Genomic DNA, 19,685 nt, shown 5'->3' with positions numbered 1-19,685 from the left:
ACTAAATCATAATTAAAAGCTACAGAAAGGTCAGAGTTATGATATAGCTTTGAGGTTTGGGGTGTGTGAAATTTACGTGTCTGAAATGACTCACTGCCTCAGAGATCTTAGACTTGGATATATATTTTTATTTAATTGCTTTAAGAAATAAATTAAAAAATCTGAAAAATAAACAACCACAATGTAAACACAAACGTTTCTTGCATCAATTTCTTTATTTTTTTTTCCATCAAAAGAAATGCACAGATCAGCAAAGCTATTACATACAAATGGCCATACAATAGCAATTCATTTTTTTCTGTTCTTGTTTGAAAGTCTTCAGTAAATTCTGTTGTGTCATTTATACACTGTGTATCTTGAACATTTGCAGTTACGCTGCATTCGGCAACAAAAGAAATTGTCCCAATGCTCTTCTTCCACGTTCAAATGAAAGTGTTCAGCCACAAACTACATATCTGGACAGCTACTTGTTACTGCTCCAGGAAAACTACTGTACTTACATACAATAAAGAAAAAAACCAAAAGTTTTGCATAGCTTCATTGTAATGTAGATACAGTACTGTAAGGCACTTCATGAAGAACTTTAGGCATTTTTAAAAAAAAAATCCTACACAATAAACCTTTTGTCACGTCATCCTACAGATTCCATCTCGATAGATAAATGTTACAACATCTGACGAAAAAAAATCTTTTCTTAAATCACATTTTTGCGCACTATGTATATCTACTATACTCCACTGCTTTTCTTTTGGCATTAAGTCTCAAGTTCAACATTCATATATTGTGCATAATATGACTCACACATTGTCCCCATAACCCCACACAACCCAATATTTCTCAAAAAGACCAAAAGAAAACAAAAATTGTGCAATGATTTGGGGTTATGTGGAGTAAAAGGCAACACGCTGTCAAAAACGAGTCCCCCAAACCAAAAGAAAACCTAAATGTCTGGGCAAGTTATAGGTCATTTCCTCATAGACGGGTGCTGTACTGACAGTTACAGGGTACATCATTTTCATTTGCCTCTCCTCACACCAGTCAAAACCAGTGGTGGGAGTGTGTGTCGTATTCCAGCAGTTGTAGGTGGGACTACATGCTCCAGCAGGCCACGTAGATAGAGGTAAGGAGGATGCATCTGCTCTATCCAAGCTGATCTTCGTACTGTTTGCGGAAGCAATCTCCAGCTGGGAAAAAGTCCCAGCAGCGCTCCTGATACATCTTCCACACGTAGGACTCCTGGACACGAGCCAACATCAGAGTTTAGCTCAAAATCTTTAACTTGCCTAAAGTAAGGCTGAATGTTTTGAATTTAAATATCCAAAATTTAAACATTACATAATTACAGGTGTGTTAACGAGCTGAAATGGGTATACTTGGTATTAACATGCAGTTAATACCAAGTATATTCATGTTCATGATGCCCAAAAATCCTTCTTTTTGTTTGAACGTATCAACAGAAAGATCATTAAAACAGTTTTGGTATTTAATGAGTATACTAGCTGTGTCCCAAAACCTAGGCCGCATCCTTCGGAGCTTGCATTTGAAGGCTGATTACATCACAGCCAGGCGACGAAGGCTGTCCCAATTCGAAGGCTGCTCCAAACGCAGTCGACAAATGCGTCCTTCATTTCCCCTAATTTGAAGGATTGTACCCTACCCCAGAATTTGTAGCGCGGCCCAGCCAATTCCAGTTTCCAACAATGGCGGCAGCTACTTAGTTTTAATATTACTCTGATTACTCTTTCTGTAATCACAAAATAAACTTTTAACATATTCTCAGACAAGAATGTAGCTGTGTATATTTCAAATATCTGCTCGATTTATCAAGACATCACATATTTGCAAAAGTGCTCCAATGTTTTCGGAGACGTCTGTTACCCTCCAGATCGATAGCTAGCCGGGGGTTCAAGGCTCACTGGAGCCGGCGAGAACAGCGGACTCCCGGCACATCGTTTTCAGATCCCCTGGCGTCTTTCACTACTCAGGTTAAACATGATAACTAAGTCACACAGATAAATTAAAAATGTTATTGTTTGGCTTTTTTCAGTGTTTTATTTGTTCCTGAGTAAATCGGTTCAGCTGAGATTACAGCTAAATAAACGTCAAACAGAAAACTGATTAAACAGAAGTGTGAGATGGTCGAGAATTTACTCCAATGTCCTGTTATATATTAGCGAGTGAGGAGCAGACGGCTGAGTTTATTAAACTTGGTATTCGAAGGATGCTGCCTATGAATTGGGACATAGCTACTGTCTTATCTAAGAGAGGCAAAACACTTAGCTAGTAGATGAGTACAGACTTGAAATGTTATTAAGCAGTATTAATTTTACCACTTTATCCACACAAATATTACCTAAAATTAAAATGTCATTTCTATGTGCTTAGTACAATGACCTTAATTAATATTATGTAAACCACAGAGTATTAAACAACACTTTGATTTCACCACAATATGGGTAGATATGAAAAAACTCTAATAAACCAAAATAGGTGCTGACAGTAAGAGGAGAAATATTGACTGGGTTAAGCTAATCAGGGTAAAATAGTATTCTACCTGTCCAGTGTGCTCTGTCTCATCCTTGTTGATGAGGTACATCAGGAAAAACCTTTATAAGAAAAACGAGAACAAAGAAAAGAAATATTAAAGGGGAATCGCAGTCTTGTATCTAAGCCCATCACCACAGCTGAAGCACAGAGCAGGGACATGAGAAGCTTTTCTGTGACACATTTGATTTCTGCAACACTAATCACGTAAATGTCAAACTCTCCGTCACTAGGTGACACAGATCCTGATGCTAGTGTCTAAATAAAGTTACACCACCTCGTGTCTATCGCCGAATCACCTGTTGTTCCCCAAATCAAACGTAAATGGCAATGAGCCGCTGTATCTCTATGGGCATCGCAGCATGCCAAATCATAATGAATACTGAATGAGAGCATGCTATCACAAACCTATTTTCCAATAAAGTTCATGGCATTAAATAGTAATGAAGCAACATAATGAGGTCGCTCTGATATCCTCCGGCCAGCTGACTGTGAGAGCAAATGGACTGAGACTTTCTATTGTTACTGGTATTATTCAGAAACACCGGCTAAGCGGTGCGTGTGAGGGAAACACAGACAGATGGAAAGGATACCTGAAGGGATCTAGTGTTCTGGATCAATGCTGCTACTAGTGACTTTGGTATTTATGCTGCAGTAACGTGCTAAAGCCATCAATCATGTGGTTAAATTACAGAAAAGCGTTGACACGAATGGTAAAAGATTACTGCAATGATTACAAAACAAAAAAAACCATTAAAAACACTACTGATCAAAAGGATACTCACAGATAGTTGGCCAAATTGTGCTCTTGTAAGGTGTGGGTCTCAAAGCCGTGGGGGGTTGTGTCAAAGTAATCGTTCCCGATCCCACAGATGAAACATTTGGTCTGAGGACAGAAAATGAAAATTAGAAGGGACGCTTCCTTCTTCTTTTTCTGTGCTTCATTGATGAACTACAGTAAACAAGAGTTTGCCTAAAGCAACACCAGATTGGACATATTTTACAATATTAAGGTCAAGTTACTCATCACGCTCAGTCCCACTCAGCCTATCAACAGTGGCTCTGCAGGGACCTTTTAGTCTGAGAAAATAACACAGTTATTTATTATTGACAGTGTCATTAAGGGTTATCTGCCCTCTCTTAGACGACAAGGTTATGCATCAACAAGTATGCTTTCAAAATTCGGCTTAATATTTATATTCCCACGTGCACGTTGATCTTCACTAGGCTGTCACAGTGACTGTTTAAATACTCAAGAGAGATGGGGAGCTCACAAAAATGTGTCACATCTCTGAAACTCAACACGTGATCAAAAAGGGGGGTTAGGGGGTACAATTTCCATAAAGTAACCCAGACTAAGTAAAATATTAATGAAAAAAAAGAGACAAGTACACGAGACGAGACACAAGAGTCCACTAATAAGGCCGTAATCTCCAGAAGATCTACATTAAATCTATTCGTATATGAAAGGTGGACGTGAGCGCGATTATGCCGTCTAATGGTTAGGGAGGTGCTGTTATGAAGGGTCGAGCTGAGTGTTCAACTGTCTCGCTATTTGGAAGCAACTTTCCAGGTATGAGGTTGGCCCATCATAAACTATACCCGGTTTCAGATGGTAAAGAGTGTAATCATTTGCAAAAATGAACATCATGTTGTTTTCAGCAGTCTGTGAAACAAACAGTTGCTCACCAAGAGAGTATTAACTGAGGTCATAGAACAAGAGAGCTGAGCGCTGTTATACTGTGGAGTCTCATCCAGTCTTCTTTTTTAACAGTTGCCCCCTGATGGCCCTTAAGCTGATGGGGAGCAGCCAGGCTGTGGTGAGTTCCTCCCTAACTACCTTTTACAAGCTTGTAGCGAGACATACATAAATATTTCTTCAAGTGATGGATATTAACTGTCGTTACATCAAATGAAGGTAAACTTTAGTGCTGCCCTTCTGTGATAAACATGAGTTCTCATGTTATTTGTCCTGGACTGTAAAGAGCCACAAAACTGTGGAATGATGTGACGCGTTTGTTTCGAGCTTGCATGCCCCTCAGGAAGCATCGATAGAACTTCAGGCACTATGCTTCCTGCTTCACCGCTTCTGCTGCTGTTGATTGGCTGCACCAGCTGCTCTATAACAGTAGCCTTGGCCCCGACGTTACCAGGCAACAGACAGTTCACCTCCTAAAGAAGTTTCTGAAGAACCATGTGACTGAAGATGTAAAGGGATGCTGGGGAACAGAGGACCTGGAGGACAACAATGTGTTGTACGGGTTTCCCTCCACTTTTCTATCCCCTGACCCTCAGACTCCAGATCCATAAAAAAAAGACCTTCAAAGAGGACAAAGAAGGTTTCTTCAAGTTTAGAAGGAGGAGGCAGGAGACGGAGAACCAGGAAAATGTAGAATTTGCACTCCAAACACAGCAGGAAGGCAACAATCAGCCAACAGAAGAGCAGCAGAAACAGAGACGAGAGCTGACAGCGGGGGATGAACAGGAGATCTGGAAGGACATCACGCTGACCCACCTTCAGAGGATTCTGGATGTTCCGTCTCTTGAGGAGGTTTTAGACCATCATCACGTGAATCCACAGAACATCATCCACAACATGACCAAAGTCATAAAAACACGGAGTGGCCACACTGGACGACTTCTGCAATGGCTTCACTTCACAGACCTATAAGCTAAGTCCATCTTTTATATACGGCCTATGATTTACACTCCTGCCACTTCCTTCAGTGCTGCAAGTTATGATGATCTGTCCTCTCACCTCCATGTCCTCTTTGACCTGCTCCTGTTGGTCTCTTAACTCTCCAAAGGCATCAATGATCAAACCTGCAACCATAAAGGAACTGCTGTGAGCATGACATACATACCCTAAGCATAAAGACTGTAATATTTAAATATATATATAAGTTGTGGGTTCGTCTAATTACTGATAAATAAGGTTGAAATTGGGATTTTTTTTTATGTACCCTGGATGATGGCCAAGAGGATGACAATAACAAAGAAGAAGAACGTGATGTCGAACAGGATGCGGTAGAGCTCATAGGGGTCACCAGCTGGGTCCTCAATCTCATCCCCTATCCCGCCTCCTGCTCTTACCCCAACATACATGTGGAATAGGTAGCACTGCGGGAACACAGATGGAGGTCTAATTGAAATCTGAGGCTGAGCATTAAGTCGTGGGCTATTTTAAGCAGCGAGCCCAAATCTGTTCCTTAAAAAAGAAAGCGTAACTCCAGTTTACCGTCATCATGTCGTCGCACTTCATGTCCGGCTCATCCTCATCCTCACTCTTGTTGTAAAACTTCCTGAAGAAGTTGAAGGCCACCACAGTGTAGAGATAGACCACAACAGCTAGCAGGCCCACTGTCAGCACCAGCTACAGAGACACATGAAATCTGCATTTACAGACTCGCTCTTTTCTTTGCTATTTATGTATTTCCATTAGACACACAATGGACGCAGCAGGGGCAGAGCTGCTGGCTTCCATTTGTTTTCTATAAAAAATTGCAACAAAATTAGATCGCCATTGGCAAGAGAGGAGTGAGTAGAGAGAAGGGGGAAAGTTCAAACGCGTGGAAACGATGAGAAAGTTTAGTGCAATAAGAAAACTCAAATATGAGTTATTTATTTATAGTAAATACAAAAAAGAGTCTATTATTTCACATATAATAAAAAATGGATTCAGCTGCAGCTCAGCCGGTTGTAAACCTGAAAGGCAACAACGGCGTAAAGCGCATTTAGATTGACAGCGTGATTGATCAGCCCACAGACAGCTGAGTCTGGGAGATGTCGCTGATTCCTTGTGGCCTTGCCATTTTGGTGCATTTCCACCCTTGGAGACTGAGGTGACATTAAATTCTGATTTGTCCCTCTGGTCAGTTAACATGGGAATTATTGGAAGAACTGGCAATCCAAAGTGGGATTTAAATTAAGCCATGTGAGCCATTTGAACTCAAATGTCAAAGGATACTGAGAACATTCCAATTATCTCACACAACACATACAGTATCTGCTAGATGACACATTTGTGATTCATGTCACCTGCATATTAGCTGCCAACAAGCGAGATAATTTTTCTCAGAACCCGATGAACCAAATTAGACCTAAATGGTCAATTAGATCAGTTAAATGACAAGAGAAACTGCCTAATAAAAAGATAATATTAGTTAATATGTTGGCTTTAACCTATTATAAAACCAAGCCTGGGTCTTTTAGCGCTTAAAGTAGCTTTTTAAGGACATAAATACATAATATTGAAATAACTGTGCTAACATTTAAAGCAAAATTAAAATGATTTCAACTGAAATCCGTTTTGGGCATGCAGAAAGCATAATTTAGCACATTTTGAATGGCATACTTCAAATGCCATCACTGCAAACTGCGATCAAAAAATGTGTTTCACCACCAGCTCTGCAGTGACCCCTGCTGTTCGAAAGAAGAGCTGCATGTGTTTCCTCCTCACCTGTTTGCCGTTGTGCGTGACAGATGAAAGGATGGTGCGGAGAGTCTTGAAGCCCATGGCGATGTCCAGCAGGTGGGCGGCAAAGAAGAAGTTGTTGTAGTGACCCAGGATGGACATGGTGGTGTACCAAACTAGATACAAGAATGACTGGTGGAGAAACAAAATGGATCAGAAGCCGTTCGCCCTGCTATAAAATCATCCATCAACCTCCTCAGCTGTCAAATAATGTAAACCACCATCAATAAAACCACAAAACAAAGCAATTAATCATCCAAACTTATTTTTAAACTTACATTATCTGTAAACACAACCCCCATTTTCCAGACATGGTACTTTGTATCGATTGAGCTCAACCTGGCAACAGAGAAAAGTTGATATGAAGGGCTCGTATTTTCTGTTTGACCTCTATTTTTACTCCAAGCAGCCCTGGGCTGTCTGCTTTTTATCAGCCCAATCTCTCACCATGACACCAGTGAAGCCTCCTTGGCAACAGTTTCCTCTGTAGGGTTGAAATCCAGGGCACTCTTGTCCAACCCCAGCAGCTCTGCTATCCTCTCTGCTCCGTAAAGGTCTCCATACTTTTTTATCACCTACAAACAGAAACCACGCGGAAATATATAAGAGACACGGCAGCTGACATTTAGTAAGTGTAACCAGATTTCATGTATAGCTTGTGTGCACAGCAGATTAAACTTAAATCACATGAGCTACTTACTTTGCGCTTGACAAATTTATCCCAGTAGTTGTTGGGAAAGGAGCTGATAAAAAAATGAGCAAAGAAAAACAAAAACAGAATTAAACCTCTGTTTGCACAAGATTATGATTCGTCGTTTGATAAGAGGCTGACTCACGGAGTGTTGATGACCAGTCTGTCCCACTGTCCTTTAATGTCGTCATCAGACGGCTGCTCGGTGATGTAGAGGCCCGCAAACTCCAACTTCCTTGCTATCTCCTTCTCCCGCTTGAACACTACCAAAGGCACCTTGAACACACGAGAAATCTGGCTGCATCACTGGGACAGTGATGAACAGTGTGTGTGTGTGTGTGTGCACATGAGTGCATGGGTTAACAACGAACAAGTGTACTGAAATATAAAATGTACATATACCCAAACAAGATATTTGAAGTTACTTGATTTTTTTCGTGCTCCACGTGTGTGTAGTTTTATTTTTGCACCTACAATGCTTAACAAATTCATTAGACCACCTTAAAAAAAACTGTGGATGTCACCGTACCTTCAGGTAGTAGTATCCCACTACACACAGGAAAGATATGATGGTGTGTAGTATTGCCAGACAGCGAAGTGTTGGTGCCATGTAACCTGTGCTCTCCTGCAAGACGAAATACTCAAGCGCTCCCTCGTCTTCCTCCTCCCCAGCTCTGCCTCGACCGTTCCAGGGGTCTTCATCATCCGAGTAATCACCGGTCACCTGAAAGGTGACGACACCAAATTTGACACCCAGTTACAAAAAAGCGGGACCCTAAGGTGAGTATATAAAGTGGTAGTTTAGCTCCAAACTTACTTTGTAGAAGAGAAGAATAAAGTTGATAGCAAAGGCAACAAAAAGTGCCAAGAAGCGGAGATTGTAGAAATTTCTTGCCAGGTAGTTCTGTGAAAAGGCAATCGTGATCATCATCTTTGTTTTTATGTGTAACAAGTTCGTATTTGTGGTTAATTTAACAGTTGTGATCTTAAAACTGCAGTGAGGAAAACACCTGACCAGCATCTTAGTCTGGTAGACTTCCAAGCCAGCGAAGAAGCTCGCCATGAAAGCCTCCGGTGCCTCCTTCTTCAAGCCGAGCCTTTTCTTCGGGGCTTTCTTCTCCTCCACTGACAACTCTGGAGGAGCTTCGTCTCTGCTCTTGTCGTGGTCCTTCTTCTCACCATCTTCTGAACTGCAAGCATAAATTATACATTAGAGACAGAATAGCAAATTGTGTTCATAGACACAGATGTATACTTAATATGGAGAAACAAAATATGGATACTAAGCAAAGGGACAAGCAGAGGAGTAGGATAAAGGCATTTTTTAACTGTCATTTATGTGAAGCTAATCTAACACAATCCCCGAATAAACATATGCAAGTGGTAATGTAGGTAACAATGAACAAGTTACACTCACTCTCCCTTCTCTGTATCAGATCTGTAGTCTCCGTTCACAGCCCTCGTCTTTGCAGCCATCTAGAATCAGCAGATTACTTTAACATTCAGGTTCTACTAATACGGTTGTGTTCTTCTTCTATTTTCTGAACAAAATCACTAACCTGTGCCTTCTTCTGCTTGACCGCACTGGCTATTGATGGGGCATCTCCCACCACCACCTCAGACACATCCCCCAAACCTGGCTCGGCCCCGTGCTTGCCCTCCTTCTTCGGCTGTATGTTGAGTAGCTCAGCCATCAGATCTGCCTCTGCTGCTTCCCCTTGAGCCATCTGACCCAACTCCGCCAACGCTGACGCTTCGCTTGCCTCCATCTTTTCCGTTTCTAACACGTCTCCATGGATCCCGAACTGAGTGGGGTCAGGCATGTTTCCCAAAATATCTGTAACCTTCATGTTCTTAGCCCCTTCAACGAGGCCACCCCCAAACATCGTGGTCCACAAGATGTGGAAGAATCCCCAAATTAGGCTGTAAACAAAGTGAAAGAGGCCCGTGATGATCATCCAAAAGAAGGAGAAGAAGCCCCGCACCATCTCCTTCACGCTCATCTTCCTGAATTTCCTGAATTGCCGCCGCATGCTTTTAAGGGTAAGCAGCTGGCGGAAGTGACACAAGCTCTTCCTCATGGAGATGCATGCGATTGTAAATGCCGAGGAAGACTCCATCATCGCGCTCTCCTCGTCTTCCTCTTCCTGGTTCTCCATCATGGTCTGGATGTCATCCTCTTCTTCCTCCGGGCGCTCAACGGGGTCTGGCTCTGAAATCTGAGAGGCCAGCTGCATCTCGAAGATCGTGTCCTCGCAGAAATTTACAAACAGCTCCATCTTCTCGCTCTCTCCGCCCTCGTTGACCACGTCAAAGATGAACTGCCGCTTCGACTCTTTCACCTGAGGCTTCTCCCATTGCGTGCGACTCGACTCGCTGATCTCGAAGTACACTCTCTCGATGCGCTTGGCTCCGCCCATGATCTCAATGCGGCCCAAGTAAGGCTCGAAGTAGCTGAGGACGCTTTCGGCCAGGTCCAGGAAAGTTGAGAGGCGGGCATCGTGAGGCATGTGCTCTGAAAGATTGGTTAGCAACACGGCGACGTTAAAGCCGATGTCTTTTGCCGGTTCGTGAAACCTCTCAACAAACTGCTCGTAGTTGAACATGTCGTTCTCGTCAGCCTCGGCGCAGGAGAGAAGAAACTCAATCTCAGACTGAGAATACTGCTTCTGGTTCTCCATGGACTTCTGGAAATCCTTCTTTGAGATGACGCCTTTGCTCTCGGGGTCGTACTCCTTGAAGCTGTCCGAAGTGGTCAAGTCCTTCAACTTGAGGAACATGTCGAAAAATTTCAGGATCATCTCCACGTTACTGGAAGATTCCACCAAGGTGTCCACCATCTGTTTGCCGATAGTTCCATTCACAACATTACCTGTGAGACAATAAAGCGGTAAATTTTATCAGTAAACTCATTAAAAAAAAACACTTCCCCATGCAGATTAGGCAAATCTGCTCTGCTACACATTTGATTATATCAGGCAAATAAATCCGATTTATGAAAGTACCAGCATACAAAGCTTATATAATGTTATTAAAAACAAAAAAAACACCTTCAAGTAGCGAGAGCATCATGACGACCATGTCCTTCTGCAGGTCCAGCAGCTCCTTTAGTAATTCAATCTGACTGGAGTCCTGTTAGAAAAAAGACAGAAAGGGGAAACGCGGCGAGTCATAGTACAATATGTCACACAGACCACTGATGGTCTAACTGTAAGGGTACAGCCAGGCTCTTTAATATCCCTGTGATGCAGAGAGAGTTGGAGAGATCAAGGCTTTAATATTGTAGGGACCTCAAATGGCCCCTGCTGTGGCTCAGAAGGTCCTTCTAGGTAACATCGATCCATCACAACCAGGGTTTATGTTATTTTGCTGTCTAGGAACAGATGGCGAGGTCAGGCTGACTCGTTTAAGGTCTCTATGGGCTTTGTATTCAATGTGCCATAAATCTGAAGCGTACTTTGATGCACCTGTGCTCTTCTTCATCCTGGCTGCTGCTGTCAGACCCAGCCCCTTTGTGACGACCACGAGATAAGATTAGGTGGGTGGATTTCATCCCACTCCTGGCTTATTGGACATATCAATGATGGAGTCATATATCATGTAGCTGAGGTGAACAACATGTGTAATTGTGCTGGAGTTGCTTCTGATTATCAATGAGCCTGGAGAGACCTCTAGTGGCAACGAATAAAACACCAGGGGCTGTTCACATTTTCACATCTGTACAAGCCGTTATTTCAAATTTTTACTTAAGTAACAACTATTAACTATAGCTAAGCAGGCATGTACTAAAACAAGCAGGCCATTTTCTTTTAAAAAACTGTTACTTGACTTAATGTAGTTGTACAAGCAGGTGGTTGACCTTATACGTACTCTAGTTTATTTACACTGCCATCCCTTTGGTTCCTATTATTTTTAGATCTACATTTCTGTGCAAAAGTCTTGAGCTACGCTTCCTTTCATGATTTTTTTAGGGAAATGGGAAACAGGTACAGTAGTTTCCTGAAACATGAGTGAAAAACATTAAGCGTTAACACAAAAAAAACCCACTGAAAATGGTTAGGTATAAGAACGCGACATCAAATGAGTAAAAAAGAGAAATTTTCAAAGACTACTCTAAGGAACAGCGGCTCAGTGGAAGCGAAATATAAAGAAACAATACTTTGGCATAGTACTCTATATGCTGCTAAAATGGAGAAAAAATCCTCTCAGTTAAAGATAAAAAGGCCATTACACCATATATTTTGTTAAGTGGAGTCAATTTAAGGCAAATCATTTATAATAGGATTAAATCTTAATCAGCAAAGTACCAGCTTTCCAATGTGAAGCAGAAATCATTCACAGTGAAAGTAAAGATGAGCAAAACACAAGTAAACAGTTTAGTCCACACAGAATGAAACAACTCAAGCAAGTGTTCAAGTTAGTTTTCACCAGCGGAGAAATACATAAAGGCACATCTGAGTCACTGCAGATAAAACACATACCTGAGATAACTTCATCTGCATATTGGCAAAAACATGCAAGAAGCCCACCACTGCATCCCACAGCCTGCTGTGAGCCAGACTCTGCTGATTCCCTATACACGGACCCTGGAGCACATAAAACAGGTGCAGAGACGAAAAGAGACGCTCAGACGATGACAAACAGCCTTTCTCGTCACTAAAGCGCTGAAAGACCGTTAAGATATTGTAATGAAGATTTTAAGCAGCTTTTACTGTGGAGAGTTGTGATTATGTACCTGTATATACTCTGTTAAAGAGTTGAACACCTGTTTTGCCACTGCTAGTGCTTTGGAGAAGTTCCTCTGACCGGCCTCATCAATGACATCCTTGCCAGAGTAGTACCAGTAGAAATCACTAATGGATTCCTAAAAGGGAAAGCACTTAAATTAATAGCATATCTACTTTATTGAAATTTAAAGCTCTGGATGTAACAATGTGATACCTGCAGTCTTAGCAGGTAGTCCACAGTACTAATGATTATATTGACTGTAGTTGTGTTCCCTGTCTGCGTCCTTAGGAAGTTTTGAAAATCTAAAACAGAAGATAAAAAAGATTAAACACCAATTTCCTGCAGATAGATACTATAGGAATTTATTTTTTAGTCATTTCTATGCAGCTTGAGGCAGCATGGCTTTAATATTGGCTTATGGGAAAGCATCCACCTACCATTGTTATGTCCCTCGCAGAGAAGCTGCAGAAACCTAAAAAGATCCTTAGTGAATTCATCATTCTGCAGTACCTTGGAACCTGAGGACGGGAAATAAGATTAGCTGTCCTCCTCAGTGACAGGAAGGTCAAGCACCCATCATTTTAACGTCTGCACAGGCATCAGAGCTTGTTGCACATCCTCATAAAGCTGCTGTTTAGTTGTCAGACGGCATCAAATTATGTGCACTATATTGACGGTTCGGAACACACACGCATACGAGGTATAGTGCATCATCTCACAAGTCAAAATAAGGCTTATAATAGGAACCAAACTGAACCTTGTTGTTTAATACCAGCAAATCTTTGTTGTTTAGTACAAACAAAGCTTTGGGAGATTTATTGCTTAATACACGCTGGTTAGTATGATCAAAATTAAACAAAAAGAAAAAAGGAAAAAAAAAGGAGGGGTGGGGTCCAAAAATAACAAGCATTAATTTTGCGTAAAAGAAGAAGTGGAAAGATCTGAGTCAGTTTGGGGCAGCTGACTGTAAACAATCTATCCAGATGTCAAAGGATGCATGCATGCGTTCCTTCAAGTCCAGATTAAAGAAGGTGGTTATATTGCATTCAGAATGAGGGAAGGGGAGGGAAGTGGGGGAGGGCTGGTAGAGGATGAGTAGAGGGATGAGGGAGTTGAACTGGAGGCAATCAACATGTCAGCATTTCATTGAATGAGTAGAATCTAAACCGTGTATTTACCCCGCTCACTCACGTTGACTGCGACCGATGACATAAAAACATGATCAGAAGAAAACAAACAAACAAACAAAACAGAAGCAGACATAAGCAAAGGAGAAGACATTTAGAGTCAATCAGAAGAAGTAGGAACAGGAGAGTGATAGGGCTATAGATATATCTTTACATACTCACACTGGATTGCGACACTGACATGCGGTACCAAGTCTTAAAAAGAGTACAGTCTGCTTATTGGGCAGGTGTTTAGTACCAAACTAGCAGTTACCATCACTTATGCCTGAGCTTATGAGGTGAAAATGAGCTGGGATATGTATGGTTAAAGCATATTTATATACTGTATGCAACCCATCGGTTTAAATAAAGACCTCTGATTATAAAAAGTGAGCTTTTATGCAAACTGAGTGTTCTTAAGTTGCAGACGAGGCTCAGACAGGACTTAGACATACAGTAGCACATGTTTGCCTGCATGATGATGTGACAACGTAACACAAAGGACCCACGTGATATGGAGATGTACAACAACAAACTAAAGAGCAGTTGTTGTTTTTTTCCAAGTTAACCTTGTGGCTGTAATTTTAAGAAAAACAGCAAATTGAGACTAAGTAGGACACGACACGTTACAATACCGGTTGTTTGCTAAGAGACATCGTCCACGATGGAGTGAGGAAGAAGATAAAGGTCAATCTGCTGCACAAATAAAGCTGCAAATTTGTAAATTTCTGCACATTGCCAATTTGCAAATATGCTGTCTGTTGCTTTTCCTATTAAGGTGATTAAAAGTCTCCAAGAAAGGGGACGAGAAACAGTTGGAACACTAAAACTGTGTTTTAGTCACTTACTTGATCCCTCTTCAGTTACCATACCCAGACCTTCAGCTTTATTTTGCCTTTCAAAAGCATTCAAGTCCAGGACGCTGCCAAAAGAGAAAAACGGTGACATTTAAGTAATCTGAATTTCTGGAAAATAAACCGATCGGCATAACTTTATGACCACTTGTATAATATTATTTGACAGCCCTAACCCATTGAGGCATGGACTCCTCTGGACCCCTGAAGTTGTGTTGTGGTATCGAACAACAAGATGTTAGCAACAGATCCTTTAAGTCCTGTTAAGTTGCAAGGTGGGACCTCTATGGATTGGACTTGTTTGCCCATAACATCCCACAGATGCTGCATAGCAGTGAGGAGATCAGAGGTGAAGTCAACACTTCAAACCCGTTGTTGTTCTCCTCAAACTATTCCTGAACCAATTTTGCATTATTATCCTGCTGGAAGAGGCCACAGCCTTCAAGGAATATCATTTCAATGAGTGTATATGGTCTGAAACAATGCTTAGGTAGGTGCTGCATGTCAAAGTAACATCCACATGGATGGCAGGACCTACGGTTTCCCAGCAGAAATGATCCCAAAGGCTTAGCATCTTCACATAGTGCATCCTGATGTCAGGTGTTCCCCAGTTAATCACACGCATGCATCCGGCCCATCCACGTGTCCTGGTCACCAAGGACCAAGCCACCTTCTTCCATTGCTTCATGGTCCATTTCTGACACTCACATGTCCATTGTTGGCACTTTTCGCAGTTTGCATCCTGACTGGTCTGTAGCTATGCCAAACCACAGGAAACAAACTGTGATGCTCTGTGTATTCTGACACCTTTATTTCAGAATTATCATTAACTTTTCTGGCAATTTGATCTACAGTAGCTCATCCTGACCACACAAGCCAGCCATAGCCTCCCACATGCATCAGTGACCCTTGGCCACCAACGACCCTGTTGCTAGTTCACCACTGTTCCCTCCTTGTATCACTTTTGATAGATACTGACCACTGCAGACTGGGAACACCCCACAAGAGCTGCAGTTTTGGAGATTCTCAGTTGTCAAGGCATCACAGTTTGGCCTTTATCAAACTTGCACAAATCCTTACACTCGCCCATTTTTCCTGCTAACACATTCTCTCAGGACAAAATCTTCACTCGCTCCCTAATATATCTCCCCCATTAACAGGTACCATGATAAAGAGAATCAGTGTTATTCATGTCACCTGTCAGTGGTCATAATGTTATAGCTGATTGATAACAATGTATCGCTGTGGAAAAGTAAAGCAGAACGGTCAAAATGGAAGTTAAAAAAATGGCTAGTTCTGAGGCAGGAAAACTAGATAACTGTTTGAACTGCAATTGCAATAAAAAGCAAGTTTACTGTGTATTAATCACTCATCGCTCCAGTACCTGCATGACATCATGAGTCCGGACAAGCTTTTAAAGAAGCCAACATCTCTTTTTTCCTTGAGATAATCCAGCATTTTCTGCATGAAAGGAAAAGTACAGTTAAGATAAAAGATGACACTGTTAACTGCAGAGACTAGACGTGAAGAGTACCGTGTTACCTGTTGAACCAGGATGTTCCCTCCATTGAGAATGGAGATGCCCAGCTTGAGCGTGACAGTTACTGTAGCACCCAGTCGACCTAATGAACATAGATGACCGTTGATCTAAATACATAGACTGCAGGAAGGCAGGCAGATCAGGCATTTGCTTTCTTACCTTTGCTGGCGCTGATCATTTGAAGCACCATCTCCGCAGCCCCTCGGTCATGAAGTCTGGCCTGCTGATACAGCATCTTTTGCTTCTCCATTTCCTTTTCCTGTAGGACATTATGACATGCACCACTTCTGAATATGATTGAAAACAGAAAAAAAGTTTAATCTTGAACAACATTCCCTCAAATATTTAGAGCACCTCAAATGTTTTCTCTCTTCCTTCCTCTTCTTCGCCTTCAGCACAACTCTGGGAAGAAAAAAAAGACTATCAGAGCTGCATGTTTCTGCTAAGAAGCTGACAAGAGCAATTTAATGAAATTCAATGAGATACCTTTGCCATCATATCTGCATAGGCAATATACAAGGGATCCTCTTCCAGAGAACTAACAAAGAAGGGAGATAAATATCTGTTTATTGAACCTTGTACCTTGTTTATTTCACATCTCTACTATAAATCTGTACATAATAAGTGGCAGTGATCGCATTTATAGCCACTGCAGCAAATAAACCAGAGAAACACTGAAAAGCTGCTTCCGTTTTCTTCATAGTGTAAAATATGACGATGGTTTAGCTTATTGCTCTCTGTAATAGCTGAGAAGCTTGCCAAAACAATTATGTAGCACAGATGGAGCAACCTGTGTTAGTGCCAGGTGGCCAGGTGTGTGAGAGTGAGCGTATATTTACCTGCATTCAGTCAGAGCGTTATGGCTGAAATGCAGAATGAGCTGGTGAAGAGGGTCTGGCTGCTTTCTCACCTCCTCCTCCTCCTCTTCCTCCACTTTAGGCTGTATTTTCTGGACACAGCCACATGAGTCAGGCTAACGTTTAACCCAACAAATGTGTATCACGACACTCTTTTACAAGTTCATGTCAAAGGGGACCTATTATGCTCATTCCCAGCGTCACATGATTAGCATAACATCCTATTATCTCTGGATCTTGGTGGATCCCTTCAGTTCATCGGCTTGCTGCCCCTGACAAACTAAAGGTTTGAACAGCAGGTGGGTGAGAGAAGTCTAGAGAAGTCTTAGAAGAATTTGAAGCCTAAGCTTTTGGCTCACATGGATTACCTGCACATCTCCAGAGCTGATTATTTGAAACTTTGGCTACGTTTAATATGAGAAATCTCTATTGTAACGGCATACATACATATGATGGAAAAACATAATAGGTCCAACTGTTAACTCCTATGGGGGAAAAAGACATGCACAAAACATGCATGCAAATGCAACAAGCACACACACGCTGGTACAAGCGCACACAAATACACACACACACACACACAATTGATGGTGTTTAGCAGCGTTAAAGGTGAGTGGAGTTAAGCATGATTCTCCACAAGCCCAGTTTACACTCATATATAACCATTTTATGATTATTTTACTTACTGGAACAATTGTTTTTTTTAATGTTTTTATAAATACGTGCGTCTGATTGGCTGAATCTTGACATTCTTCATCTATAGCACTGTAACTTCATCAGTAATATAAAGATACAGTAAGACATTGGCAGTAAGACATGCTAAGAAGAAAGTTTATAGTCCAAATCTTTATAAATTCAAAAAGTTTCTTTTTTAATAAACAAACACAGCCTAGTTTGTTCCAATATGCCGCATGTAATATATCGCATGTCTAACAGTAAGCTGCTTTCCTGATTGTGGAGCTTAATGGAAATGAAAATCCAGGAAAGAATCTGAACTTTCATCAACTTTAAATGGAAGTCAAAGCATCCTGACAGGATGCTTTCTTGCCTCTGCTTGGATGGGCAGTGATCAAACTACTTTGCTGGCTCTGACATCAGCAGTGATGTCATGCTTACCACAAATGGGCCTAGCTGTAAACCACTTTGCGGATGACTGAAGAGAGTGGTGTGAGCTACGCGCTGCTTCCTGCAGCACATGGGTGCCGACATAAGGGCACCGAAGGGACAGCACAAGTACTTACTGCAAGGTCCTGCACTAGTTTTTCTTCAAAAGAGTACTCTTCTGTTTCTATCCATATTCTTTGATAGGCCAGGAGGAAGAGGTTAATAGAGCGATGCCTAGGGAGGGGTAAGAATAGAGAAGCCTGGGTTAAAGATGAGCAGAGCAAAGGACAGTAGAAGTTGGAGAGAAGGATGGTAGAAGTCCCTTCAGGAGAGGTTAATATCAGTTAGTTTAGAGCACTGATCTAACAGGCCACCTGTGAGGAAATCTTTTTACTTTTTTTGTTTTTTGTTTCCTTTTGTTTATTCCTGGCCTAAATCTGCAGACAGTGTGTTCCCACATTACATTTTTTTCTTTTCACACAGGCAGAGTAATCTGCATTTAAATAAATAAACAGATGTTGCTCAAGTGCTCATAGATATCATGCCAGAAAATCGATTCACTGCTGCAGCATTATTGTAGGTCTGAAAAAATTTGAGGCCAGCTCAAGTTTGATTCGCCTCGAGTCAGATGCCATCACACAGCTACAAGTGTCGGACGTTAGTTTGTAGCTTCCACTCCGAATGACTTGAAGCCAACTGCTTCTGCACCGAGTCTGTTTACACAGCAGCGTCTGGAGAGCCTTACCTAAGAGGTGTCGAAAGAGTAGCGTCATTTTTCTCATCTAAGTCAGCCAAGAAATGGCAAAAATTCAAACTACTTGAACCAATTCTTTACAATGTGGCTCGTTAAATTGTTGCACATACATGGACCAGTGGAAAAAGGAAAGCTAAAATGTGGCAGAAATCATGCCTCTGGGGGGAGGGGAGAGCGAGGGTTAGCAGGCCACATAGTAACAACATTAGATTAGCGCTACGTTACCGTCAGCATTGAGAGCAGACTGTCACAGTCTGCGTTCTCGTGCATAATCTCCAGCCAAATGTGCCGGTAGGAATTCAGGAAGTAATTGTTATTTTTGTGCCTAAGGGGACGACGTACAATAGAATGTGACACTGAGGAGAGAATAGAGACTGAACAGAGACACAATAGAGAAAAATGACATCTGAATGTGTCAAACTTTGGAAGAGCTGCCATCACACACTTCCCCCTAACCCAAATCTATTAATCTGAAGAAAAACAATCATTGCTCCCGCACTGCAAATACTAACTAGTAATTATTTGCTATGCTGCAGCATATTTCACTGTCAATAACTCTAAATAAATGAGTCATGCTGTCAGGCAGGCGGGTGGCATCGTCTGAGAACATATTGAGGACGGCCACCCTGAGGTTGGGCCTCGTAATTGTTTTCCTCCTTACTGTAGCACCCTGCCCGACTTCCTGTGATTGAGTTACAGAGCAGCAGGGCGTGAAATTGCTTGTGTCCCTTTTTTTAAAATGTTTTTATTTACTCTTTGATAACAGCTATAGGCTAGACATTTGTCCTACAAACCGAGGGGAGGCTACGGATTAATGCAGGGTCAGAGAGAGCGAGTCAGACAGAAGAAGGAGAAAGTGTGATGGCAGAGTGCGTGGATGCCCTTTCTGCAGCATTTTCCTATCTGATAGCGGTACCACGGGAAGGTCTGTGCTACCCTCTGCTGGAGCGTCACCTTGGTTTCATCATTACAA

At 41.8% G+C, this 19,685-nt stretch overlaps 1 protein-coding gene and 1 pseudogene across 3 annotated transcripts in view; one reads left to right on the top strand and one right to left on the bottom strand.

Annotated features, from left to right (window-relative positions):
* Nucleotides 1–205: 205 nt before the first annotated feature.
* Nucleotides 206–19,685, bottom strand: part of LOC134644238 (ryanodine receptor 3-like) — a 109,161-nt gene continuing 89,681 nt past the window's right edge. For 2 of the 3 annotated variants that reach the window (XM_063497076.1, XM_063497077.1), the window contains 30 exons: nucleotides 18,096–18,192; nucleotides 16,837–16,946; nucleotides 16,484–16,535; nucleotides 16,352–16,399; nucleotides 16,157–16,256; nucleotides 16,000–16,079; nucleotides 15,842–15,918; nucleotides 14,452–14,525; nucleotides 13,616–13,633; nucleotides 12,875–12,955; nucleotides 12,651–12,739; nucleotides 12,445–12,573; nucleotides 12,191–12,295; nucleotides 10,760–10,841; nucleotides 9,269–10,581; nucleotides 9,127–9,185; nucleotides 8,725–8,899; nucleotides 8,527–8,613; nucleotides 8,239–8,433; nucleotides 7,855–7,985; nucleotides 7,719–7,761; nucleotides 7,466–7,593; nucleotides 7,297–7,357; nucleotides 7,004–7,150; nucleotides 5,783–5,917; nucleotides 5,508–5,664; nucleotides 5,303–5,367; nucleotides 3,330–3,430; nucleotides 2,555–2,606; nucleotides 206–1,236 (listed from right to left, as the gene is read on the bottom strand). In XM_063497076.1, coding sequence (XP_063353146.1) covers nucleotides 1,141–1,236; nucleotides 2,555–2,606; nucleotides 3,330–3,430; nucleotides 5,303–5,367; nucleotides 5,508–5,664; nucleotides 5,783–5,917; nucleotides 7,004–7,150; nucleotides 7,297–7,357; nucleotides 7,466–7,593; nucleotides 7,719–7,761; nucleotides 7,855–7,985; nucleotides 8,239–8,433; nucleotides 8,527–8,613; nucleotides 8,725–8,899; nucleotides 9,127–9,185; nucleotides 9,269–10,581; nucleotides 10,760–10,841; nucleotides 12,191–12,295; nucleotides 12,445–12,573; nucleotides 12,651–12,739; nucleotides 12,875–12,955; nucleotides 13,616–13,633; nucleotides 14,452–14,525; nucleotides 15,842–15,918; nucleotides 16,000–16,079; nucleotides 16,157–16,256; nucleotides 16,352–16,399; nucleotides 16,484–16,535; nucleotides 16,837–16,946; nucleotides 18,096–18,192 — 4,087 coding nt within the window. In that variant the 3' untranslated portion in view covers nucleotides 206–1,140. Of the gene's footprint in view, nucleotides 1,237–2,554; nucleotides 2,607–3,329; nucleotides 3,431–5,302; nucleotides 5,368–5,507; nucleotides 5,665–5,782; nucleotides 5,918–7,003; nucleotides 7,151–7,296; nucleotides 7,358–7,465; nucleotides 7,594–7,718; nucleotides 7,762–7,854; nucleotides 7,986–8,238; nucleotides 8,434–8,526; nucleotides 8,614–8,724; nucleotides 8,900–9,126; nucleotides 9,186–9,268; nucleotides 10,582–10,759; nucleotides 10,842–12,190; nucleotides 12,296–12,444; nucleotides 12,574–12,650; nucleotides 12,740–12,874; nucleotides 12,956–13,615; nucleotides 13,634–14,451; nucleotides 14,526–15,841; nucleotides 15,919–15,999; nucleotides 16,080–16,156; nucleotides 16,257–16,351; nucleotides 16,400–16,483; nucleotides 16,536–16,836; nucleotides 16,947–18,095; nucleotides 18,193–18,937; nucleotides 19,038–19,685 lie in introns of all 3 variants that reach the window. The other variant, XM_063497075.1, reaches the window with a different exon arrangement.
* LOC135932123 (DEP domain-containing protein 1A-like) lies at nucleotides 3,441–5,296 on the top strand (annotated as a pseudogene).

Source organism: Pelmatolapia mariae, linkage group LG16_19, assembly GCF_036321145.2.
Source record: "Pelmatolapia mariae isolate MD_Pm_ZW linkage group LG16_19, Pm_UMD_F_2, whole genome shotgun sequence".
Classification (NCBI taxonomy): domain Eukaryota; kingdom Metazoa; phylum Chordata; class Actinopteri; order Cichliformes; family Cichlidae; genus Pelmatolapia; species Pelmatolapia mariae.
This window is presented reverse-complemented; position numbering and strand designations above follow the sequence as displayed.